The sequence below is a fragment of the Elaeis guineensis genome, chromosome 2 (assembly GCF_000442705.2).
Source record: "Elaeis guineensis isolate ETL-2024a chromosome 2, EG11, whole genome shotgun sequence".
Classification (NCBI taxonomy): Eukaryota; Viridiplantae; Streptophyta; class Magnoliopsida; order Arecales; family Arecaceae; genus Elaeis; species Elaeis guineensis.
Window position 1 is genome coordinate 81,555,291 of NC_025994.2, and position 27,632 is coordinate 81,582,922.

At 41.3% G+C, this 27,632-nt stretch overlaps 2 protein-coding genes across 2 annotated transcripts in view; one reads left to right on the top strand and one right to left on the bottom strand.

Moving 5' to 3' along the window:
• The window catches only part of LOC105057225 (protein CDC73 homolog), a 7,675-nt gene extending 884 nt beyond the window's left edge, over positions 1-6,791 (top strand). Inside the window, exons 1-3 of the mRNA XM_010939747.4 lie at positions 1-229; positions 6,338-6,420; positions 6,522-6,791. The exon at positions 1-229 is cut by the window's left edge and continues 884 nt beyond it. Of these exons, the coding sequence (XP_010938049.1) occupies positions 1-229; positions 6,338-6,420; positions 6,522-6,614 (405 nt within the window). The 3' untranslated portion in view covers positions 6,615-6,791. The remainder of the gene's footprint in view (positions 230-6,337; positions 6,421-6,521) is intronic.
• Positions 6,792-9,132: 2,341 nt separating this feature from the next.
• Positions 9,133-10,266, bottom strand: LOC105057232 (uncharacterized). Its single transcript, XM_010939761.3, has 3 exons — positions 9,878-10,266; positions 9,584-9,784; positions 9,133-9,498 (listed from the first exon to the last, which is right to left on the bottom strand). The coding sequence occupies exons 1-3, from the start codon at positions 10,197-10,199 to the stop codon at positions 9,368-9,370; spliced, it is 654 nt and encodes a 217-aa protein (XP_010938063.1). The 5' UTR covers positions 10,200-10,266; the 3' UTR covers positions 9,133-9,367.
• Positions 10,267-27,632: the final 17,366 nt, after the last annotated feature.

Consider the following 27,632-nt stretch of genomic DNA (forward strand, 5'->3'; position numbering starts at 1 on the left):
GTGCCCACGGATGTGAAGATGAAGGCGATGCGGGGTGTGCGGCCGGACTGTGTGACGGTGCAGAAGAAGCTGAGCAGGGAGCGCGCTGTGGCTGCGTATGAGGTTCGGGACAAGCCGTCCACGCTTAAGCCCGAGGATTGGGACCGGGTCGTCGCTGTCTTTGTGCTTGGCAAGGAGTGGCAGTTCAAGGACTGGCCGTTCAAGGACCATGTTGAGATCTTCAACAAGAGTGAGTGGTGTAGATCAACTGTTTGTTTGCTTGTTTTTGTTTCATTGAACTTTGATTTATCTCTGCTATAACTTGATTGCCCATGCTTTCAATCCATACGCACATATTAATTCTGTTAGATTTTTATGAAGTAATTCCTGGTCTTGCTGCTTCCTAAACATTTAGTGCCTGAATTTGCATCTAAAATTTATCGATTATGCTTGGTTATATCAAAATGTCTACAAATTCCATTCTTTTATATAATAACTGGAGAGAGTTATTCCTATGTAGCTCTCTTGGCAATCGGTGGTTTTCATTGCTTTGTAACTATATAGATAATATAATTTATTGAATTGCTTGTAAGTTTGCTGTTACTATTTTTGTTACATTAGCTTCATCTAGTAATATTAAATTGTTATTGCTAAAATCCGGCCTGACCTAGGCGTTGAGCTATCGAAGTTGTTGGAGTGGTCGGCGAAGCATCTATTCGAGTCAGTAAGGTTGGCCAGAGTTTGTTGTTGGTCTCCGTACTGCAGAAGGTTGATTGGAGGTGGCTATGCTTGGATGAAAACTCTTGCACCAGATTTGACCTGGAATAAGAAAAAGAAAATCCACTTGTTGGAGTATGTCTAGAAACCCTCCAATGCCTAGGTCAGGTGGCAATCTTGGGATAACAATGGAGGTTTGGAGTGGTAGAGCAACAATGTGATAGTGGAGTCAAGAGAATATATTTGGAGGTCCCTGGATGTGGTTTATATAGGTGAGGGTCAGCATCTGTCACCAAATAAAATGGGCATGTGTGTTGATTGTTTGGCAATGGCTTACATCTTGCTTGACCAACATGCTCGCGTGTTATATTCACGCACCTCACCCACGGCACCTCACCCACGTGTTATGCTTGTGTACCTCGCTGTGCAGATTGACCATGTGCGATTGTGGGATGAGCTATAACAGATGCTAGTTGGAGAAATTTAGAAATTTAAATACTTCCATGCGCTTTTAATGCTAGCGATGTGGCAAGCTCTCATTGATTGGCCTGCCACATTGGTGATGGTCGGCTCCCAGGTGTATCACAAACTATCTACAAAATGCATAACCTTTATTCTTCTCAAGAGTTTGATCCATGTTGCAAAATAATTTACTGGCAATTGCAGCTTCCTTAATATACCATTTCCAAAAATGCATCTTTACTTTATCAATCATGCTTTAGTTATTATTGTAAATGATCTACTCATTTGATTCTCTTTTATATGACAATTTGCAACTTCCAAAATAATTCTATGGGGTACATTCTACCCACTATTATTTTTGTCTTGTATACATAGTTTGCCACATTAAAAAAATGAGGTTTGCTATTGTAGAAAACGAGAACAATAATGAGATGGCATTAGTAGAAAAAGAGTAACTTTGTTTGTGATGAGAAGTATGTGAAGGCAATTCATTTAGTTTGGCAAGATTAGGTTGTTTTAATATCATTCAAGGTTTGATATATCAAGTAGTTCAGCATGCACCCATCATTATTAACCATATTGAGACCTCCTTGATATAGAGAGGGTTTGGTCTGGTACAAGGAAGCTCAATTTGATAGGGGGAGGATTGGTGTAGGGAAAAATGATCTAAACTTCTTCCCATGCTGCTCAAACCAAGGCTGGATCAAGTGGTTGAGGGATGGGTCAAGGCCCATTTGTCATGATTCCAATCTTAGATTGCCCCCAAACTAAGTAGTACCTCTGTGCCGCCTATGAAGTGGTTTAAAGGGTGATTTTTCTCTTGTTTTCAACCATTTAAAGGTGGAAATGAGAGTAAGAGGGGACAAGCTCCTACAAGGATTTTCATCGATAACTTGATTGCTGATTCATGACTAACTGGCAAAATGAGGGGCAAAATCCACCAATTTGATATTGAATTATATTTGAATCATTGGATCCATGCCCTAGGGCATAAATCTAAGATCATAATTAACAAATTTTGGGACTAATTTTAACACATATCTTTTAAATGTATTTTAGGTTGCAAGTTATGCAAGACTGTCCGATATTTCTGCATGTTTAGGATTTTAGAGCATACAGAAAAAACTTGACTAAGATAATTAACTTGATACTTCCACCTTATTTCTTAAAAACACATAAACATATAAAAGAAAATATGTTTAGAAATATAAATTAGAGTTTTGATGTTTAGAAGCATATTGAGGTATCCCAACCTATCACCTGGCTGACAGCCAGCCTAGGCCAAGTTGATTAGTGGACCAAGTGAAGGCTTGGTCCAATTTACATGATAAAATTAACATGGTCACAAATCGAAAACAAATATGTTCATGGATAACCATGGGAATCTATGTGAGAACATGATTGTCCAAGAGCTGAAAAGCCGTCCTATTGGTAGAGACCTGACAATTTGAAACCAACCCGCAACAACAATAAGCCTACAAATCCAAAATCCTTTATTCCCTTTTTAATGGGAGACTTTGACCTCATCTTGCTTTCATTTTGGAGTTCAACTGATTAGGATGCTATTCATTGAGAGTCAGTTGTTGGCAAAAAAATTAGAAGATAGGGGCATTTTGGGCAAAAAGATGTATTTTAATTATTACAAGAATATCTTGGGAGCGATATTTTGAGATCTATATTGACATGCTAATATAGTCTTAGCATGTGTCTGTTTTGAGAATAAAGAAAGTTGTTTAGTAAGATACTACAAGAATAATAGAAGATTTCAAACATTTTATGGATATTATGAGATGGGGGCATTTTGAGAATAATGAAAGTTTTCACATGCTTATTCCCACACTTCTATTGTTTTTAGGATTTAGTGGGGATAAGGCTTGCTAATTACATTGATTACCATGGATTGCTGGTTATATTACTTTATAAGATCCAGAAAAAACATGACGTAAACTTTTCTAAGTTTTGATCCTTCGCTTTTGCATTGCAAAACTTTTGTAGTATAGTTTTTTAATCCCCTAATTTAGCCTTGTCAACTAACAAGACACTATCTGCTAATCATTGCATATTATTGGTTTTCTCCAATAAGGCATTCAATAAAAGGAGGAAGTAGGAATGGAGCTTAAATGATGTGAGGCAAGACATATGCTTGGTGGTGATTCTAGGTATATCATATTACTTTTCATTTAATAAAGAATGGAAAAGTTAAGTAACATAATGCATAGCAAAGAAATGAGCATGAGAAATAATATGAGGAAAGAGAGCAGGAAATGACTAATAAAAATTTTATATAATTCGGAAAACTTGAAATGTCTCGATAAAATTATAAAAAGTATTCATATATTTAGTATTAAAACCTAAAAGTATATCTTACAAAGTTTAATAAAGCATTAAAATTCTATCCTATTCTATATCATCCATTGTTCCCAGTCTCCTTAAAGGGCTTTAAGTTAAAAAAAAAAGAGATAAAATTTAGTGGATTAAAAGTGGAATAGGGTTTCTCATATTGGTTTCTAGTTAACCCTTGACAAGATGGGAAACTTGTTTCCCAATCCTGTCCATTGGATTGGGCTAGCATCATATTAATTATTTTGTAAATGTGAATTCAGCAAATCTCAAAATGTGCTTCAAACTCTTTTCTCAGTTCAATTTCACTGGAAACGGCGGTTATGGAAAACACATTTTATGGCTTCTACACTTAGAATGTGGTATATGTGGCCACATATGCTTTTGCAGTCATATGACTAAACTGCATTCTCTATATGCAGCTAGTATGCGCATTGGTTGCACATGAGTCGAAAAGCTGGTTTTCTTAGGATTGTGCAAATTCGTATGCAGGAAGATAGCATTCTGTGGTTGCATATGTAGCCCGCTTATCAAGTGGCGCTTTTATCATCTTGCAACCACATTTTACCCACTCTTATGCAGCCCTATGTGAATGGGGTAGGTTTGGGTTTAGGTTAATGGCTAGGTTGGATAGTTGGATATGGGTTTTAGGTAATGCTGCATAAACATAGACATGGGAATTGGATACAAAGCATGATTACTGTCTAGATTTCAATAAAATAGGTAGGAGTACCTTTCTATGGCACTTTTTATAAAGTAAGTATTTGTCAATAAAAATATTTTAAATTTAGTGGTCAGTTGGAATGCTTTACAAGCAATATGATCTCTTCCCAATAACAGAGGATTTAATGATTATATCCCACAAAGATTATTTATGGGGTTTGGGAGGGTCAAATGTATCCAACCATATCCTAGGTTGTTTCCATATTTCAAACTCGTGACACCCAAGCTAGGTTGCAGTGGAGCAACCTTATCATTGTGCCAATACTCACCCTCATTATTGATAACAAAAGAATAATATTTATATATACTATATAGCTGATGTATAATATTTTCATAACTTAAAATAAAATATTTTGGAATTCTTATGTTAGCTTGATTAGTATGATGTTGAGATTTTTGAGTTAACAATTTAAAATTTAAGAATCCTGACCACAACTACCACAACACTTCCCAATGTCTAAATCCCTTTTCCCCTCTATCTTCTTTTTCCTTTTCCTCGCCCCCCTTTTTCCATTCTCGGATTCTTCCTTTCTCTCCCTTTTCCTAGTTCTCTCCTTCTACCCTTCACTATCCCTTTTGGCATGCAAGCTTGTCCCAAGCAGTTCAGACCAGCCCTGTTGCTGGATTGATCGCCATCCCCAACCTCAACCAAGATTGCCACTTGCCCAGGACCTAGGTTGCACATTCGCTCTCTCCCCCTCACCAACCTCACTGCATTTCCCTTATATTTGCTGGTTTCATTGGATTATCTCGTTGGACTCTTGGTGGAACGAGTTGGACTATTTGTGTTGATGTAAGGGGTAGAATTTGCATGTAGAGTGAATATTTAACAAGTTTAGCACATGTTGACTCGTTAATATGTGTCGTCTTGTCTTTTTGGGCTTGGACTCGCCGGTCTAGGTAACACTGGTTTCAGGTATTTTAGACATGTTTATGTTGAAAATGTCAATATGTTAATTGTGCTATGATTATATTGCTATTAAGAATAAAACACTTGGTAGAAAGTGGCAATTTTTAGATCCTATTGAATTGAATTGAATTTATTGATTTTAAAAATTTAAAAATCACAGCTATCTCTTTAAAACACTTTGTAAAGATACCATGTCCAACAAGATTACAAGTGTCAAGAGAACAAAATGCATAACTAAAACTTGTGCGCGCGCGCGCGTGCATGCATATGTGTGTGTGCATGCATGCGTTTGTGCATGCACATGCATGTCTCTATGTCCGATGTATGTAGCAAGATTAAGCCTTTGCTGCACTCATGACTCCGGATTCACTTTGATGCTTCTTCAAGCATCTCTTACCCCATCTTGCAATGTTGTCTCCTGAATGACCCTTCATCCAATAGTGCATATACTATGATTGCCACAACACATGCATAGTATTCCTTCTACATCATCAAATCATTTGTTTGAAGCATGATGTTTCATATCTCTTATAATATATTTCTAGTGTATGGTCAACCTTGAGTGTGAAAGGGGTTATTAAATGCATTACATCATGTCTATAAATTCACTTAATGATGAATTCTCCTTTATAGTTGGCAATCCTTGGAACCTTTGATCTGGTGTGATGTTCAGTGGATGTGACTTCAGTATTGTATATAGATTAGTACTCAGGCAATTGTTCATCGAGCTTCAACTATAATAGCTTGAAGCAGTATTGGTTGTTGATTATATTTGTTCTGTCTTAACCTTCTTCCTAAATGGTTTTCCATGGCTTTATAGCATACCTCATAAGCTTTATTGAGGAGTATCTTGGTTTGCTTGAGGATCATTAAAATGCACTGGAATGGAGAAATACCTTTTAAAGCTCTGAGTATTTCAATATTTTGGTAGCTGTCTCCAATTTCCATAATTTTTAGACCTGAGACTCCATTGACATGCTTTATAATGATGTCATCTCCTTATCAAATACTTCTTGGACAATTTTAAGATTTGACAGATAAAGAAAGCTTTTATGCATTTGTATTCTGTTTTTGAACTTTGTCTTAAGAAAATACCTGCTTAAAGCATTTTGTTTAATAATAATTAACATGCATTTTATTGGATGTGTTACCTGAATAACATGTAAGCATGGATGATTTCTAAAGTGATAATCCAATCTTATGCAGTCATTGGGTTTTATGTGCGATTTGAGGATGATAGTGTGGAATCTGCAAAGACAGTGAAACAGTGGAATGTGAAGATTATCTCCGTAAGTTCATCCATGAAAAGCCTTTTTGTAGTTTGTCAATGAGCAGGCTGCTTCTTCTTCTTCTTCTTTTATAATCATTCTACATGATATTCATGATGCAGATTAGCAAATTCAAGAGGCATCAAGATAGAGCTGCGGCATTGGAGGTGTGGGACCGGCTGGAAGAGTTCATCCGGTCACGCTCCCATGCATGAAATGCTTTAATCCCCAAGACAATTTTAGTGAGTCTAGACTGTGGTTCTATTTTCTATATTGCTATCTAAGATAAAAAGAATACTTAAATTATAGAATATTAGCTGTTTAAATATTGTTTATATTGAAAAGAATCTTCCTAATATAATTGGGTACCCAGCTTCTTGCTACATGTTAAACATATGTGGCTCACTTGGGGTTTACTGCTGCTATTCCATTTTGTGAAATCAAAATTTCCCCTAATTCCTCTGTCACACCACCACTATGGATTGCTCTTTTCCCGTTGAAGAAAGCCACAGGCACGCTGAAAAAGTTTTTAGGTGACAATCAAAGTGATGTCATTATTAACAGCTTTGGCAAAATCAGGTCCAGTTTAGCAGAATATTGCATGCTACAGATTTTTAGTTATGTGGTGTTAATCTTGAGTGCACGGATGTCTCCATGAACTGCTTACAAATGTCCTGCTTTAATATGGAAGGCAAACTACAGCAGCAATAGGTGGATATGGAGGACTTTAGAAGCGTTGGTTTCAAGGAGGGGGCAGATACATTTTGATCATGATGGTTGATTGAGGTGTATCACATGTATTCAGAATTATCATGCAAAGTTTGAAATTTTTTGTAGAATTGTCATTGAGCTTATGCTATTCAGAGAGTGTGAATACAAGTGGTTAATTTTTTTGTAGTTGAGGTCATGAACCAAGAAAGACTTTTTTTGTTTGTTTTAATGGAATCTGGGGTGTGGCACCAGGGTTTTTAGCATCATCATCGTCATTGCAAGCCTTACACAGGTGGACGGAATGTTCTTTATCGGTGGGGACTCCAAGCAACGAGGATGCCTTGCCATCAACTACAGCGCAGAGGCATAGTGGGTGAGAGTGGATGGCATGGAGGAGCTGCTGCAGCAGTTGGGGGAGGGACAATCGGTGGTATCAGTGACGTAGTCGAGGCAGGAGGGGAGGTCGATGAGTTCATCTGTAGTCCGATCACCTGCCTGGCTGCTTTGGGTTATTGTACATATGATAGTGACGAGGGTGAGCAGAAAACCCATCGGTGTGCTACTTGTGTTTGTACGAGGAAGAGAAGGGAATGATAAGATTTTATAGGAGCGAATTTTGTGCATGGGTATCAACGGTAGATAGTCTGGTGTGTATAGGTTATAAATCCATAATCTATCAGAACTAGTTGCGTTCAAGTAGCTGCCGAGAGTGACATAAACGGGTGAGCTTTCTTTGAGTAAGAATGCAATTAGAGTGATGGGCACATGAAAGGGGATGAAAAGAGTATTAATATATGGCATAAGAGAGGCAATGTGTGTATCATGATCAGCAGCAGGTAGGAAGCAGATATCTGGAAGAAAGAAAGACTGTTTAGAGTTGGACCAGAGATCTGGAAGGAAGAAAGACTGTTTAGAGTTGGACTTGCGGTCAACCCAAGGCCACTATACCACCAGTCTGAGTGGATAATAATGATTGGAGGGATGGGACTTCGAATTACCTAGAAGGATGGAAATTGTTCTGAAGGAGACTTGTGCCTTTGTTTTGCGTTGGAAAATATTAAAGGAAGGCCCGCTAGGTGAAAAGGCGGTTGGGTGGCTTTATCAAGTTATTCTGCGTTATCTTTCACTGATAATAATCTTTTTGTCTGCTTTAGCTTGTCTTCCTTATTGTCTTATTGGTGTTGTAATTTTGCTCTTTCTTCTCTTCTCTTTATTTCTTTTCTTCTATTTGTTTCTTCCATTAATAATAAATTAGGGTGGCCCTGGCCTGCCTTTTCTCTTCAGAAGAGAAAAAAAAAAAAAGCAGACTAATGGCCATAGGCGGGAGATTTTGTTTTCTCGTGTCCATGTTCTCTTGGTCCTTTTCTCTTTATAGGACTTTTGGACTCCTATGTTCTCTACTTTTATGGGTGCAAGGGTTTGAGTTGTATCTTTCATGCGAAGGAATGATCGATCTTCTTTCATAATATGAACTATTAGATCACACTGTGCATAGCTATCAAAGCACGACATTATTTTGTGATCTATGTTGATGGATGAAAGGAGATTGTAGTGCTGTGAAAGCTGTACAAAGCGTGATCTTATAGTTCAAGATCACTTATTCTTTCGTGCCACGGATACAACCTGCATCCTGTCCTGTTAAACCCATATAAGATTATATAGTCGGAAAAGGGATCTGATGCATGGGATCAAACCCATTGTTTTCCTGGATATTAGACCTGTGCTTGAGTTCGGTAATTTAAAAATTACAAAAACTCTCTCCCTCACACACGCGCGCCCACACAATCGATTGGTTCGGGGTGAAGCTCTTATCATCATCCCCTATACTATTTAGCAAATGGGGTTACATGCATAATGGGAGAAGCTGAGAGTTCTCTGTCGGAGGCCAGACGAAATTCAGTTCTTGCCGAAAGTTTCCCAGGATGCGTATGAAATGGCGCAAACTATATCCTGAACCTATGTTTGTCCTCACCTAGATATTCTATACACACGGCAACCATATTGAGAGTCTCCCAGAAAAGCCACAGATATGTACTTAAATGTACCATAAACAAACAATCATTTCAATTTCAATCATCTAAACAAATACAAACAATCCATCAAAGCGACCGCTACACAGTGGCAAAGAATCCACTGCAATCTCCTAGAGGAACTCTGCTAGAATAGGACTACAAAGTAGAACATACAATAGCTCACACATGAATGCATGGCACATAGATGTAAATAATCTATAGAGTGCTGAATCAAGCATCCAAGCTTAGGTAGAGAAAGTTGAAGCATAAGACCCCACAAGAAGGAGAAGGAAGAAGAATGCAGGGTTCAGCTTGGCAGAGCTTGGAGCTGCTGATGACTGACCGGTTGCTGGAACAGTCTTTGATCCAGTAGTCCCTGCATCAATGCCAGATAAACTTTATCAGCAAGTGCCACTAAATGCAACAATTTCACCTTTGAACTCTGGTTGCATCGTTACCACCTGAAGGAATGCTTGGGACTGAAGGAGTTGATGGGGTGGTAGGAGCAGCATCGCTTGGGCCCGAAGGTGTCAATGGTGCGGCAGGAGATGAAGCACCCGGGTCTGATGGTGTCGATGTTGCAGTTGGAGCAGCAGCATTGGGGACGGACGGTGTTGACGGCGAAACCGGAGAAGTTGGTGCAGGTGCCGGCCTAGAGACAGCTGCAAAACAAGTAAACCCCACAAACTTAGCATTTGCTTTCCCCCAGTTTGTAAATTTGGCTGACACTTGAAAAGGAGTTCCCAAGAGCACACCATTGCAGTTGCTAAATGAGGGGCTTTGGATATTGCAGACGTTGGGGAGGTTAAGAGCCTGGGTTTGGTTGATGATGGTTCCAAGCTGTTGGGCAGCGGCACCATTAAAGACAGTGCACAGGCACTGAGCTTGGGATTGGACGACGCTGGCGAGTTGGGAACAGCATGAGGAAGATGGGGTGGACGAGTTCCCGGCAATGTAGCCAAGGCAAGGGGAAAGGCTCACGAGTGCAGGTGTGCAGCTAGACTGAGCTGAGGTATGGACCAAAAGCATGGCCATGAGGGCCAGGGCCAGAGCCAACTTGATCCCTCTTGGTGCCATTTGATCTCAGTTGTAGTGATTGTGAGATGTGGTTTTGTAAGCTGTTGATGAACTGCCGAGAGGGGTGGGAAGTTGGGGTTTTATAAGCAAGTCTGTGAAGAAGAGACGAGTAATGTGTCCGCAGTTGCGGGTGGCTGGCCGACTTTTCCTACTCTTTCAATTGCTTGTTCAAAGTCCTGGTTGCTTTTGGGATATAACTAACTTTTCTTTTCTGTCATCTAATTGAGTGCAGGTATTGTTGGTTAGCCAAATTTTTTCGCGCATTTCTTGTCTTTGGCCCCACTGGTTCGTCATATCAATTGGTTGTTCGACAAATGCTTACCAATATATGTATAGGATATAGGATCCGATGTCACTTTCTAATCAGATTTTAGGTGGCAACTAATGGTTATGGAACTTCTCGGGTCCACGTGTACTTGTTTGATCATTCGGGAATCCAAAATTAATGATAAAGTCAACATTTGAGAGAGGCAGGTAGAGTTCAAACTGGATTGAATATGGATTAGATACCGGTATACCTATATCTATTTATTTGTTTATTTGATGGGTATAGATATGAATACATATACAGATAGAAAAATTTATATTCATATTTGTTCAAATGGATATGGATACAAATTGGATACTGAAAGAATGAATATAAATATGGAAGTCAGTTGGATAGTTAAATTTTATGACCATAGAATTAAAGATATTATTATGCAGATGAAAAATCAAGTTAATAATATGTTAATATAATTATATATTTTTATTAAAAATTTATGAGTGCTATATAAAATTAAATAGAATTATAAATAAAATCGATCGTATAATTATCTATCAATATTCATATTTATTTTTTTTTGATTGATATAGATATTATTAAGATAGTTTTGAATACATAAACGAATTCAGTTGGATATTATCAAAATTTGCTTTCACCTCTGGAAGCAGGGAATGCTAATGCTTTTTCTTATATATCTTTGGTTTGGTTCAATGAATGGTATGTTCTACGAATGGCTTTCTTGCGAACACTCATCGGCAACCATCCGATCACAACCTGGGGATCATACATTGGAACCTGTAATGGTCTTTCCTTGGTGAGAGCGGATCTGAGACTTCAGAAGGCTCAAAGTTGGCCTTCGGAAAGTCGGTTCCTATTTGTTGCATAAAAGGTTCCTCAGACTTGATGAGGCAGTCATGGCAACTCGTGATTCACCCAACCTCCCATGTACTGCAGCAATGTTCATGAGATGTGCCAATTTCTCAAGTCATGTGGCAAAAGGAACTTTCCAAACGATTGAAGTAAGCAACCCTAGCATCCCTCCCTGAGTTTTTAGGGGTTTAAACTTGTTTCCTACAAGCTGCATGAGAAGAATGATGAAACCACAACCAGTGACACGAGCCGGCTTGGTGGCATGAGGCCTATTGTGGACCACTACCTTGGCCTCGGCCGACCATATGGTTGAGATAAGCAAGAGCTACAAAATCATCTTTAAGACTTAGTTCGGACCTTGACTATAGCTGAGGTGTTCACCTCAGTCAGAACCACAGTATTTACCTCGGCCAGGACCGTGATACTCTCAGATCAGCCCAAATCGAACTCTAGCTATGATGTGCAGTAGTCTCTGTTAATAGATTCTATCCCTCTAGCTTTGGAATGTTTGGATAAGAAAGATTATTTTTGTGACCGGATCATGTTTTAAATGAAAATAACTCTCCGTCAGACTAATCTATGTACAATAATCGAAAACTGACCAGACTCCATGACGTATACGACTCTAACCCCCCTCTATAAATAGAGAGGCACGTGGACCCCCAAGATAAGCTCTCGAAAGGCGTCGAAACGCTCTCTTACTGTTGTTCTTCAATTCTAAACTAATTTGAGCATCGGAGAGACTCCACCAAAAACTCTTCCGATCAAAGATTTATTTTGTCAGTCCAACTCTGGCATCCAGAAGACATCTTATCGCCACCTCATCTCTAGATGAGGATACTTCTACCTCATCCCTAGATGAGAATGCTTCCACCTCATCTCCAGTTGAGGATACTCTACCTTATCCTTAGATGAGGGCACTTCCACCTCATCTCCAGCTGAGGATACTTTCATCTCATCTCCAGTCAAGGATACTTCTATCTCATCTCTAATCGAGGACTCCTCCACCTCATCTTCTGACAAAGATCCTTTTGCCGCATCTTTTTCTGGGGAGACAAAGTCTGACCTCACCGACTTGGATTTTGACCACAATAGATTAGTGCTAGAGGAAGGGCCCAATCTTTACTTGGGGCTTATTTTGAGAGAGAGCATTTTATCATGAGACCATGAAGAGGAGATTCAAATGCCTCCCTCCATTGAAAAGGTATAGGCCTTGACCATCGCGATATAAGAAACGTAGTAGGCTATTGCAGCTCAATCTATATCAAATTCCTATCGTCAAGACCATGTTAGATCAGCAACATAGCAATCACCTCCTCATAGTCTAAGGCAGGGGCGCAGTCGACGTAGCTGACCTAAGGGCCCCAGTTGAGGATCGCATACACGCCCACCGAATTCGTAATCAAGAAAAGACTCCCACAACTTAAAAGTTCTCATGGTGAGAGGTTTTTAAGCCTTAATCCATCGTTCTATTTTCTTTCCTCTTTGCAGGTCCACAAGTCCATGAGCACCTAAAACTGAGATCAAGGTGAAAATTAAGATTGAGGTGAGGTGAAGATCAAGACCAATGCCGAGCTACTAAGCCAAAGATCGAGATGAAGATCAAGATCAAGCCGAGGTGAAGACCGTGGTCAAGCTATCAAGCCAAAGGTCGAGATGAAGATCAAGACCGAGCTGAGGTGAAGATCGAGGTTGAGTTATCAAATCCAAGACACTTCACCAAGTCGAGGAGAAATATCAAGATAGAGGTTGAGCTACTAAGCCAAAAGCCGAGGTGAAGATTAAGACCAAAGTCGAGCTATCAAGCCAAAGATTGAGATGAAGATCAAGATCAAACTGAGATAAAAATCGAGGCTGAGCTATCAAGCTAAAAGCTGAAGTGAAGATTAAGACCGAGACCAAGCTCCCAAAGGCCGAAGATCTGAAGCCGAGGTCCCAAAGATCGAGCTCCAAAAGCCAACCTCCAAAAAGCCGAGCTCCCAAAGGCTGAACTTTCGAAGGCAAGTTTCTGAAGGCCAAGCTCCCAAGAGGGACCTCCGAAAGCTGAGTGCTTGAAGGCCAAGCTCTCGAAGGTCGAGGTAAAAATATTGACTTGAGAAAGCCAACTTGAGAGGGCCGACTAGAGGTAAACTAACTAAAACGGGCCGATTTGATGAGTTCTTTCATTCTCTATGTGTAGATCTCAATGCCTTCTCATGATTCTCCATCGTACGCTCCTCATTCTCGAACAAGCTAAGTAGAATGCGTCTCCACGATTTTTCATCGTGCACTCCTCATCCACAGATGAGCGAAGCAGTATGCATCTCTATGATTTTTCAATACGCACTCCTCATCTACGGACAAATTGAGTGGTATGCATCTTCATAATTCTCCATCGCATGCTCTTTATCCATGGATGAGCTGAGCGGAATGCATCGTCTCTAAAATTCTCCAATATGTGCTCCTCATTTATGGACGAGCTCAGCGAAATGCATCTCCATATGGTTCTCTAATACGCACTCCTCTCCCATGGACAAGCTAAGGGAAATGCGTCGTCTCCAACATTCTCCAACGTGCACTCCTCGTTTATGGATGAGCTGAGCAGAATGTGCTCCGTGCGGTTCTCCAACGCACGCTCCTCGTCTATGGATAAGTTGAGTAGAACGTGTCTCCATGCGGTTTTCTAATGCATACTCCTCGTCCATGGACAAGCTGAGTGAAATGCATCTCCATGCAATTCTCCAATGCATGCTCTTCATCTATGGATGAGCTGAGCAGAATGCATTTCTATGCTATTCTCCAACACACGTTCCTCATCTATGGATGAGTTGAGTGGAATACATCATCTTCAAAATTCTCCAATATGCGTTCTTCGTCTATGGATGAGCTGAGCGGAACATGTTTTCATACGGTTCTCCAATGCACGCTCCTCATCCATAGATAAGCTGAGCAGAATGCATCTCCATGCTATTCTCCAACATATATTCTTCATTCATGGATGAGTTGAGCGAAATGTGTCATCTCTGAAATTCTCCAATACGCGCTCCTCATCTATAGATGAGCTGAGTGACATACATCTCCATGCGATTCTCCAATGAGCACTTTTCGTCGATGGACGAGCTAAGTGGAATGCATTGTCTTCAAAATTCTCCAACATGTGGATGAGCTGAACAAAGACTATGATTACAATGCGAACTGGCACTCCTCATTCTCATTGTCGAATGAGTCAAGTAAAGGTCAGGAATAATGATAAAGGGACTAACCCACTGGGGACCCCTCAATCGAGTTAACTAGAACACCTCGTATAAAGATAAGCTGGATAGAGATCGGATTTTTACCTTAGAGCATGAGCTATATACAATGGACGGACTAAAGGGGTACTAACATTTGCAACGTGAAATTCTATGGATGGTGATGAAGGACAAGCAATAAAAGTGGTGAGGCAAGAGATTTCAACATCAGGTCGGCCTTGACCCTAAACTTTTACACTCTTCGTTCGATCTCAACTTGAGCTCGAATTCGATAATAGGGGGCTACTATGATGGACCACCACCTTGGCCTTGGCCAACCATATGGTTGAGGTAAGCAAGAGCCACAAAATAACCTTTAAGACTCAGCTTGGATCTCGATTATGGCCAAGGTGTTCTTAAGTCGGCTTGGGCCGATCTCTGACTATGATGCACAGTAGTCTTCGTTGACAGATTCTGCCCCTCCTTCAGCTTTGGAATGTCTGGATAAGAAAGACTATTTTCATGATCGGATCATGCCCTAAATAGGCATAACTCTCCGTCAACCTAATCTATATGCAATAATTAAAAATTGACTAGATTCCATGGTGTGTATGACTCTAACTCCCTCTCTATAAATAGAGGGGCACGATGACCCCCAAGATAAGCTTTTGAAAGGCCTCAAAATGCTCTCTTACTGTTGTTCTCTAATTTCAAACTAACTTGAGCATCCACTACAAGAATATACATTAGTAGCGATGCTATTAGCGATGGCAAGACAGCCACCGCTAATAGGGATATCTATCGACTAGAAATTATGATCAAGAAGAAAATTATTGTTAAAGAGTTGAACATCTAATAGCGATGGGACTTTTGTTTATTAGCGAAGGCAAAGCTGTTGCTATAACTCTTAAATTTTAAATATTTATTTTATTAATATAAATTTTTATTAATAATGCAGTTTTAGCCATCGCTAATATAAAGCTCTAAAATCAACCTCCATTCTCGATCGATTTTTTTTTCATTACACCCTCGCATCCTCATTCTTCCCTTGCCTCCGATCCACCTACTTTCACTGTCGCACTGTCGGAGCCCCCATCCTCATGCCCCAGTCCACGTGCCACCATCCTAGCACCGGATCTGTTGTCCTCACGTCGGATCTGACGTCCCTGCACCCTCGCCTCCTCCATTCTTCCCCCATCACACCATCGGAAGCCTGCAGGAGCCCCCATCCCTATGCACCAGTCCCCATGCCATCATCCCCTACACCGAATCCATCATCCCCCACATTGTATCCACTGTCCCCTACATCGGATCCGTCATCCCTATCGTCCCCCATGCCAGATCTATCATCCCTTGCCTTGGATCTACCATCCTCGCTGTCTCTCGCACCAGATCTGCTATCCTCCATATTAAATCCACCATCCCCACACCCAATCCACCATCCCCGCACCCTCACCGTCCTCTATTCCCTTTTTCCCCATTCATGAGTATTAGCAATGGCGCAGTGACAGTGATGGAGTCGTCGCCACACTCCATTCCCTTCTCTTCAAATTTTTTATATTTGAATTAAAATTTATGATGTTTATTTAAATTAATGATGTTTGAATTTAATTTATACATGAGACGCACATGCTGGCCCTCCCCTTTTACAATGCTGCTTGATATTTTGGAACCCCCAGGATAGGATTTGTCTGGATGCTCTGCTGGGATGGTACGAGGTACCACCTTCATAGATGCTCTGGCTCGACTCATCGGCATGGATGTGCAATCCTGCTACCTTGGGCAACAGTCCCTGGTGCGTAGGTTGTACGGCCCGATTGTCCTGTGGTCGAAGACTGCATGTATAGGATGCTCATCTCGGCCCTCTCCATTTGCAATGCTGCTTGATACTTTGGAACCCTCGTAGTGGGATTTACTTGGATGCCCTACTAGGGTGCTGGGGGGGTCGCCTCCATGGCTGCCCCAGCTCGACCCATCGGCATGGGGTTTGTGACCCGACTATCTTGGATGGCAATCTTTGATGCACAGGGTGCACAGCCTAATCATTTGGCTCAATACTTTGAAACCTTCTAATTTAAAAATTTTAAAAATATTACATTACATAGAATCATGACCCATGTTTTGATTAATATACATATTCTATAGTATCCGTATATTTTTATATTTCTATATGGGTGGAAGAATTATAGACATTGGTCAATTGATTGTCTAGTATGGATAGTTTGAAAAATATAATTAATTCTATAGATCATTACAGTAATCAAATGGTATATTGAGTATTCGAAAGAAATTTCGGATAGCATTTTCTTTAGTTCTCCTCACACATCTTAAACCGTGTGAGGAGAACTAAAAAAAAATACTGTCAAAATTTTTTTCAACCTATATTGCATATCGTTTGATTACTATAATTGACCTATAGAATTAATGTAATTCTTAAATGGGATAGGACCTTCTATACCTATTAGTTGATGGTAGGATGTACTTATTATATAAGCCATTCAAAAAGATAAAATAATTATTTAGTAATTGCCTTATATTTGTATATGCAAAATTCTTAGATAGTGTGCTATGGACCATAGTTGGATGGACCATTGAGTAGTCGACGGAGTGATTTTTACTGAATATAGGAAGGGTGTAGAGTATTTCTGTAATTATGCTTTTGAAAATATAGCACTCTTACATTAAGGACGAACTCGTTGCCCTTGTAAGAGATATGACAATAGAGAAATACTTGATAGAGATATAATGAATGTCCATTTATATAGAAGTAGATTTATGCCCAACAATAAGCATTGGTACTTGTATGGAGAGACGTGGGAGACAGTTGCAAGGGTTAGAAATGAGCAGGATAGGGACACAGATAGAATGATAGATATGGTTATGGATGCGGCAAGTCCTTAATTTAACTGGGATACGGAGGATGATCCAGAAGCTGGTAGCAGTAATTTCTATCGTATGTTGAAAGATACTGATGAACTACTATGATCGAAATATAAAACACACACCGTATTGTCAGCTTTATCAGAGTTATTGAATTTAAAGATCAAGTTTAATGTGATGATCAATTTTTATGATAGGATGATAGCAATCATAAAAAAAATATTATTGAAGGATGAGAAACTTGTTGGAAGCTTCTATGCTTCAAAGAAAATGATGAAAGGATTAGACATAAGATATGTAAAGATAGATGCATGTTGTAATGATTGCATGCTTTTCTACAAGGAGGATCAATTGAAGAGCTCATGTGACATATACGGTGAAAGCCGATTTAAGCCAAAGTAAGAGGGCACGAATCAAAATGGCATACCATACAAAGTTCTTCGATACGTCTCCTCACTTTTAGGCTTCAGAGACTCTACTTGTCTAAGAGTACTATCGGACAGATGAGATGACATAAAAAAAGATTCGCAGGCACTCTGATATGATGAGTCATCCATCGGACAGTGAGGCATAGAAAAAATTTGATACTTGCCACTTTTTATTTGCTAAAAAATTATGTAATGTCTGATTGAATCTATCTATTGATGGATTTACACCGTTCAGTCATACAGTGGCTTCTTATTCATGTTGGCCAGTCTTTATTAGTCTATACAATCTACTGCCTGAGATGTATATGAAAGAACATAATATCTTTTTTACATTAGTCATTCCTAGATCACGACATCCTGGTAGAAGCATCGATGTATATCTAAGGCCTCTTATTGATGAGCTAAAATTTTTATGATTCGATGGCATACGTACTTTTGATGTATCTAAAAAATAAAATTTTATAATAAAGACTACATTGATGTGGACCATTAACGATTTTTCTGCTTATGGATGCTGTCAGGATAGGACACTCATGGAAAGCTAGCATATTTCTATTATATGGAGAATACAAAAGCATTTCAACTTGAGCATGATTGAAAGTCCTGCTGGTTCGATTGTCATCATCAATTTCTCCCAGGGCATCATCCTTTTTGAAATCAGCAGAATAGTTTCAGAAAGAATAAGATAGAGGACCATGCACCCCCATGACTCAGTTGTATGAAAGAAGAAAAAGAAGAGGAAGAAGAATCCGAAGGGTACCACATATATGAAGAGGTCAATAAGTAGTGGTAAGTATATCAATCATCTGAAGGAAAGAGTCGACCCTAAAGACAAAGGAGCTGACTCTGGCACGCTGGAGAAGACTGGAACATAGTGGAGTCGACCCCAAGTAAAGAGACAGCATAACGACTAGTTTTTTTTATTTTTGTGGTGTGCCAGCTTTATTTGCTTTTCATACTTGCTTTGTATCATTTTAATTCTTATATTATTTACCATAATTATATAATTAATCTGTAAATCTATTTATTCTTATTTTCAAAGATTATAGAATGTCTACTTCTAGAGGATGAAGCTATGTCAGTCGAAGAGAGAGCTCCAGAGGATAGAGCTCTCGAGGAGAGAGCTCTCGTGGGGCCAGCTCATATGATTCTGTGGCACCCATACCATATGGTAAACTCTAATATTTTAAAATTTTTTTTATAAAATTTTTTTATCCTTTATTATCTAATATAATATTCTTTATGATATTTTGCTATTTTTAGGTTCGGACAATGTGAGGTCACCATTGACCCCATAGTCATATGGAGCAGCAGCCAGCTCTCAACCTCAGCACCGTGGTAGAGGATCCGTCCGGCTCATAGCTCATCTGACGCAATCAAAGGATAGAGAGCTCGTCCATATTGAGAGCCGCACGTAAGTACTAGATCTTTGAGAAATATGTTTAAAGTTTAGCCATTTTAAAATCAATATTTTTTATTCAAAATTAATTTTGTAAGATATTTAGAGAGCCTGGGGTATCCTGTGTGGTTATCGGGATCATCTGACGATGGATGCTGAGATCGATGAACGAGTCTCTAGTTGACCGTCAGGAGCTCGTAATGTAGCCTGAGAGATATTCTTGGTAAGTTAAAGGTGTTCAATTTAAATTTTTAAATTTATATTCTATTTATTAATACATGCTTACTTTTAATTGTAGGAGGACTACTGATTTTAGACTCCTCATGATGAGGAGGCTGGTCATCGGACCTTTAAAGAGGTGGCCACACGTAGGCTCCAGAATAGGCTGTACCATCTCAGACAGTCCGCCATAGAGTTCTCCAGTTTCGAGTCACCATCGGACTGATAATCTTTTATGGATCACTCGATGTGGAAGGATGTATGAGAGGCCCTATATGATCAATAGAGTAGTGAAGACTACTCTGACCGATGGTAGAGGGCCCGACAGAATTGGACAGTCCAACATGATTCGATCAAGCACACCGGCAGCTCCGTTGGCACACATATTATAGTAGATAGATTGATAAAAATTTTAAACTTATATTAATCTCATATTTAGTTGATCATATATTTATCTGTATATTTTTATTAACTTAATTTTATTATTTATTAATTATAGATACGGTAGCTGGGTCATGTACTAGGACAGCTATAATTGTGGGAGATTACATACCAGTCTAGGAGGACCGATGATTACCTAGATTCTAGGTCCAGATGAATCGTGGTAACTTAAAATATTATTTATCAAATTTTTATATATACTGATATGTATAATAACACTAATAAATTTTTAAACTATATAGGTATATTATGCGGAGTACGTCGTAGCATGGCACGATGAGGACCCATCCTCTCAGCCCCTTCTTGACCTTGAAGGATGGCTCAAGGCTATTGAAGGGGTGAGTAGGAGCCGAGTCATAGGGTTCAAGCATAGCTTCAACCCTCCAGCAGCTCGCTAATCTTCGACGTCCTCCTCTCAGACCTCGATGACCCAGTCGTTGGGTGATGCACATGTCAAGGAGGTCGTGCAGAGACTTTTTTGCCAGTGATTCAGAGCTTTTGAAACATCATTCGTGAGACCATTGTTGAGACTCTCCGTGATCCGTATTTGCATGATCAGCTGAGCTCGTTGTTATAGCCATCACAATAGGTAAGTCAAGTAATATTAATAAATTTTTTATTTTAAATTATTATATTTAGAAGCTTCACATAGTTAGGCTTTGTTGGAAAAAATGGATCTTGTTGGAGATTTAGTACCATCTTGTTGCAGTAGAAAAAAAAATATAAAATGAGAATACAATCAAATACGTAGATTAGATCAAGGTATATCTCCATGGGGCACGCAAGCTTTACTATGAAAGAGAAATAAAGTACAAAAAGAGAACATTCACTCTCAACTCTGATACACAAACCTCTCTCAATAAGAAGTACTCACTCTCACAAAAATTCTCATAGAATTCTCCAAGGAGATCCTCTTACAGGCCTGCTATGCCAGGATCCTCGATGCTCTTGACCACTTTCTGTGATGTAAGCTGCTACATCATATCGCAGCCTCTGCTCCTACACCCACGACTACTCCCACGACTATTTTAGGACACTCTCGACTGGTCTGCCTGCTGCTCACGTTAAGCTGCTCCTCAATTGCTATTGTTGATGCCCCAGGCACTCTCAGCCGTTCACGATCTCTCAGACCCTTGTTGAGAAGCACACTAATCTCCTCAAGCTGTCAGGCATCTTTTATAGACTCAAATCTACATCCAGATCAAAATCCTATCTTCAACAAGAGTCAGAAATCTTTTTGACCGTTAGATCACATCCACTCGATTCTCTGCCGCATGATCATGCAAAACAGTGCTCCTAGCCGCCCAATCATGCTCGAACAAGCCTCCCAACTATTGGATCACCCATCAGGATGCTTGCCTGCCATTGGATCGCACATAGATCACTCGTAGACCATGATTTTCAGCCCTTGCAACTCTTCGATCCACATGGAAGGTATGGACCGCACCATCCTACATGGTCCACCATGGAATGTGCCAAATCCTGCACATTGTGTGGGCACGTGTGCATCATAGGCCGCACGCCCGCCTGGGCTACCCACTTGCGTTGGGCCGCATGCTTGAGCTAGGGCCGCACACCCGCACTGGGCCATACTAGTGCCTTTCGCGCTTGGGCCACGCTACTGTGGGGCTTGCACTCCCGTGGGCCAGCCTGCGGGCCCCACTTATTGTGCATTGTAGAGCCCACTATAAATGCATCTTCGGGCTCTTCACGATATGCTCTTCGAGCTGGGCTTCTTCGCATCTGGGTTCTCACTACCGTGGGTCAAATTCGAGGCAACAAAGTTTCAACAATCTCCATCTCGACTCGACATGCGGTCTCCACCTAACTTTGAGAACTTCTGGATGATCTCACCTCTATGCCTTGGGGCAAATGCCTGCTACTCATGGATGGGCAAATATAGAAGTCGAGCCAAGTCGCTCGATCCCATCTTCATTCTGCATGACCTGAGATCTGCTCGAGGTAGCCTCTTGGCGACATCGCATATCATCCTCCCGAGTCTTCCGTCTCATGCTCGATCCAATTCTACCTGGAGTTCCACCTCATACTGGGCTCCCACTAGCATCTTCTATGATAGACGACTTCTCCTTGCACAAGAGAATATCGATCAACCCTTCACGATTGATCTCAACCTATATTACACCTATCTTCTCCATCTTCTTCAATCTTGATCACTACTGCTGCAACCTGGACTCTGAAACCACCTAGCTTTGATACTAATTGTTGGAGATCTGGTACCATCTTATTGCAGCAGAAAAAAAAAGAGATAAAATGAGAACACCATCAAATACATAGATTACACTAAGGTCTACCTCCATGGGGTACGCAAGCTTCACTATGAAAAAAAAAATAGGTACAAGAGGAGAACATCCACTCTCAACTCTCATACACAGACCACTCTCTCAATAAGTACTTACCCTCATAAAAGCTTTCACAAAATCCTCCAAGGAGACCCTCTCATAGGCCTGCCATTTTAGAATCCTCGACGTCCCTGATCACTTTCTGTGATGCAAGCCGCTACATCATGCCGCAGTCTGTACCCCTACACCTACGGCCACTCCCACAATCGTTCCAAGACACTCTCGACTAGTTTGCTTGCTGCTCATACCAAGCTGCTCCTCAGTTGTTACTGTTGATGCTTTGGACACTCTTAGCCATTCATGATCTCTCAGACCCTCGCTAAGAAGCACACAGATCTCCTCAGGCCATCAGTCTTCTTTTATAGACCCAAATCTGCGTCCAGATCGAAATCCTACCTTCAACAAGAGTCAGACACCTTTTCTAACCATTGGATCACACTCGCTCGGTTCTCTATTGCACGATCATACAAAACAATGCTCTTGGCCACCCAATCATGGCCGAACAAGCCTCCCAGCCGTCAGATCACCCATCAGAATGCTTGCCTGTCGTTGGATCATGCACAATTGTCTATAGATCATGATTTTCAGCCTGTGCACCTCTCTAGTCCACGCGAAAAGTGTGGACCATGCCATCCTGCACAATCCACCATGGACCATGCCAAATCTTGCACACCGCGTGGGTGCCGCGTGGGTGCATGCACACAATCCATTGAATCAGAGGAGTATATCGAAATATATCCCTCCATACCGATTTAGACTTCAAACGACAGAAAGGAGGTACCCAGAGAGTCAAAATTCAATCTAACCATCCGATGGATAGATCAAAGGTGTTTATAGCTCTGTAACATCAAATAAAATATATAGGGATAATCTGTCCAAGAATCGGAGGAGTATATCAAAATATATCCTTCTATGCTGGTTTAGGCTTCAAGTGGGAGGGAGGGGTACTTAGAATGTTAAAATTCAATCTAAGTATCCGATGAACTAGCCGGAGGTGTCTATAGCTCTATATCATCAAATAAAATATATAGAAATAATCCATTCGAGAATCGGAGGAGTATATCAAAATGTAACCTTCCATAAAGATTTAGGCTTGAGGTGCACCAATTACTTTAGTTTTATGATTTTAATTAATTTAGTTCTAAAATTATTAATAATATTTTATTTTATTTTTATTACAGGATACTGGGATATCCGGTTCTCATCCATTTACTGCTGCAGATGACGTACATGAGGAGAAGAAGGATCTTCGTTGATTTTTTTTAATTTTGATGTAATGTATTTAATTTTAATATTTGAACAATGTTATGTTATACAATTGGATAATTTATATTTTTTATATAATATTAGTTTTTTATTTATGATGATGATAGTTAATTATTAGTTGTTATAGTATATATATATTGGTTGTTAATTTAATTATAGTATATTTTAATATATATATTTCTTATAATTCTTTTTAAAAAAATTATTTATTAGCGACGGTTGTAGCTTATTAGCGAACACTGAAGCCTTTGCTAATATATTTTTAATTTTTTTAATTTAAATTAAAAAATGATCTGAAAGTGATGGATTTGCCATTGCTAATTATTGTCATGAATACTTTATTAGTAACAATTTTTTCCATTGTTGCTAATAATGGTCTTTAGCATCTTTTTTTTTTTTGATGGCTTGTTGGCGACGGTATTTCATTGCTAATAGTATTAGCGTCAGCTCTTCGGTAATTAGTGTCGGCATTTAGTCGTTGCTAATAAGTAATTTTTTTGTAGTGCTCGGAGGATCCCCATCAGAAATTTTTCGATCAGAGACTTGTTTTGCAGGTCCAACTTTGGCATCCAGGAGGTATCTCATCACTACCTCATCCCCAGATGAGGATACTTCCACCTCATCCCTAGATGATGATGCTTCCACCTCGTTTCCGATCGAGGATACCTCTATCTCATCTCCAAATGACGACACTTCAACCTCATCTCTAACTCAGGACACTTTTACCTTATCTTCAACCGAGGATACTTCCACTTCATCTCTAGCCAAGGACTCCTCCATCCCATCTTCTGACAAAGATCCCTTCGCCGTACCTTTTTTCAGAGAGATAAAGTCCAACCTCACCAGCTTGGGTTTTGACCACAACAAGGCCTTTGCTTAATAGGCTTGCCCATGCCACCTTCTGTCCAGACATGGCCCAGGGTTCGAATGCGTAGCTGGAGCTTGAGTTGGACCAATTGGATTTAGATAGATCGGGCCTAAATCCTGCAAGTTTAGGCTTTCTACCAGGCTAGGCTAGGCTCACAAGCCGAAATGTCATCATATCCTAAGCGGAGGCTATAAGCTTCAACTTATGCATAGTCCTGGCTTATGGACCTAATTTTGGACTGATAGTTAAAAACTCCCAGAGCATAGATTAAATAACAAAAACATCTGAGTCTCACCAATAGGGGTATTAATAGGCCGAGCCAGCTTACTAGTACCCCACTATGTAAAACACACCATTGAATGACCACTTGTAAGATCGGTGATGTGTTTCTTGAACTAATTTGGTTGGAAGGAGATTCAACTATAGTGGTCAAATAGATTTCAGCTCTTCATTAAGACAGATCATTTGAATTTGATGGATGGCTTTGCCATCCTCTCTTTGCTGACATTAAGCTTTGTTTATACTCTCTGAGCTTCTTCTTGGTATCCCATGTTTTTTGTAAGCTAACCAATCTGTTGATAGATTGGCTCGGCTATAATGTTCAACTAATTTTCATTCGGCTTCCCTGCTTCCTTATAAAATGAGGACTCTTATTTTGGCTGATAGATTAGGAGTTCAATTTCTTCATTTCTAGTTGTTATTAGGTCTTTGACCTCCTTAGGTTAATTAATCAACACCTTGCAAACTGGTATAAGCATGCTACTTGTTATAGAGGGAGAGAAACTTTAGTCCCACATCGGCTATTCAGTAAGACCACCTCACCTTATTAGGCTTCGAAGCCCCCCTCCCACACAGAGGCACCTTTTGGATCTGGCCGCTTTGGCACGGGTGTGCCTGGTCGCGCTAGCATGGGCCCAAGAAAGTAAAGCCGTGAGGGGTCACCCACGCCGTACGAGGTACGTCTTGGTGGGCCCCCAAAACAGATAATACCTTCATGTCGGGCTGGACACGGATTGCGATCTCGTAAGCCTAGCTGACCGGACTGTAACACTGGTGGCCCATGCAGGCCTCCCTTCAATAGGCTCGGTCTCCTAATTAAAAAGGGTCACTGTTGCGGAGGAAGAGGAACTTTAGTCCCACATCGGCTGTTCAGTCAGACCACCTCGTTTTATTAGGCTTCAGAGTCCTCCCATGCGGAGGGGTCTTTTTGGTTCGATCGCTTTGACACGGATGCACCCCATCGCGTTAGCACGGGCCCAAGAGGGCAAAGCCTTGAGGGGTCACCCACGCCGCACGAGGTACATCTTGCTAGGCCCCCAAAGCGGAAAATACTTTCACGTCGGGCTGAACACGAGTTCCGACCTCATAAGCTTGGCTGACCAGACCGCAACACTGCCATTTCCTTGATCCCTAAAACTACCCTTGAAGCAAGTAGATTGTTTTACTAATGAGGTAGCCATGATGATCAGGACAGCCCTGGTTGACTAGTAGTTTTGAAGCCTCCCCGTATTGGTTCTGTTATCCCCATTCCCAAGAAGATATCTGGTGGATGTGCATGGAGTTGCGCCTTTCAAGCAATCCTTGTAGGCTATTTGGGCTCTGAAAAGGAGTCACCAATTTGATCCCCTCATTATCCCATTGGCTCTACAAACATGAGCCAATTTTCTATATACGTTGTGGACAACCTGCTTCTGGGCTCTCAAGTACATGAATATTCAGTAAAAGACACGGATTACCGCAGAGAAACTTGTTAACGCAATTGTTGGGTATAAATTACCCGCAGCCGAAATCGACAGCAGAACGGCTCCGCCCGGACTCCTACGGGAGCCGGGCTCCTCCATCAACAGCAGAACGGCTCCGCCCGGACTCCTACGGGAGCCGGGCTCCTCCATCAACAGCAGAACGGCTCCGCCCGGACTCCTACGGGAGCCGGGCTCCTCCAACAGCAGAACGGCTCCGCCCGGACTCCTACGGGAGCCGGGCTCCTCCATCAACAGCAGAACGGCTCCGCCCGGACTCCTACGGGAGCCGGGCTCTGCCATCGACAGCAGGGTGGCTCCGTCCGGATCCCTACTCCACCCGCGACCTCGTCCGAGAGGGGGACTCCTCCCGGACTCCTACAAAGGCCGAACTCCGACCACTGCCGAGCCTTGATCAACAGATCCGTGTCCCTTGGCAGATAACAATAACTGCCATGATCCTGTTCCACTTCCTGTAGCGGATTCCACGCGGTTCCACCTCCTCCTGCGACAGGTGCTGCACGATCCCACTACCCTCTGACAGGCTGTGTCAACAGCTATGATGTTGCTCCGCTCCCTGCGGCAGGTGCTGCACGATCCCACTACCCTCTGACAGGCTGTGTCAACAGCTATGATGTTGCTCCGCTCCCTGCGGCAGGTGCTGCACGATCCCACTACTCGCTGACAACCAGCAGTAACGGACGCCGCTCCACTACCTACAACAGGCCTTATGTGGCGGGCCATGATGATGGCCACGTGTCTGCTCCTTTATCTTTCGCAATCAATTCCCCTGATCATGGGCGGCCCACTACCAGGCGGTTACAAACGTCGCCATCAGTCCGGTGCCTCCCCCGCCTATACAAGGGGGACTCAGATACGTTATTCTTTAAGCTCTTTTGCCTTATCTCAAAACTCTGCTAAATTCTCCGTTCGAGCACTCCATTCTTGTTGAGGCAGAGAACTGACTTGAGCGTCGGAGGGTCTTGCCGGAGCAACCCCACCTCCGGTTTAGACTTCCCTTGCAGGTCCCGACGGCGACCGCGGCTTCCTCAACTCCAGCTTCTCCAGCGCAGGCGGATTTTTGCACCAACAGGATTGGCGCTAGAGGAAGGGGGTGTGTCTTTGCAGCACCCTTGTTCTTGAAGGAGCGCTCAACGGACCCGCTTCCGGCCATCTTTTTCGGCACCCAATCCTCTTTTTCCCATTCGATGCCCTCCCGCGAGGTTTCCGCACAACTACCTCCGGCTATGATTGATGATAAAGGGTGGCCGGATGACCAACCTTCGCCGGATTCCGTCAACGTCATCTCGGGAGAATCCCGGCCGGAGGCAACCAACACATCAGCTGCACCCCTCAAGCGGCAAAAAGTTGAAGAGCCCATAGCCTTCACTGAAGAGGATGCCCAAGGAGTCCAATTCCCTCATGACGACGCGGTCGTAGTTTCCTTGAATATAGCAGATTATGACGACCGTCGCATTCTCGTCGACAA

Excerpts from the sequence above, each read along its gene's own strand:
- LOC105057232 (XM_010939761.3), bottom strand. The coding sequence starts at position 10,199 with ATGGCACCAAGAGGGATCAAGTTGGCTCTGGCCCTGGCCCTCATGGCC. Across the intron at positions 9,785-9,877 it reads CTCATTTAGCAACTGCAATG|CTGTCTCTAGGCCGGCACCT; the intron begins GTGTGCTCTTGG and ends CTTGTTTTGCAG. Across the intron at positions 9,499-9,583 it reads AGTCCCAAGCATTCCTTCAG|GGACTACTGGATCAAAGACT; the intron begins GTGGTAACGATG and ends GCATTGATGCAG.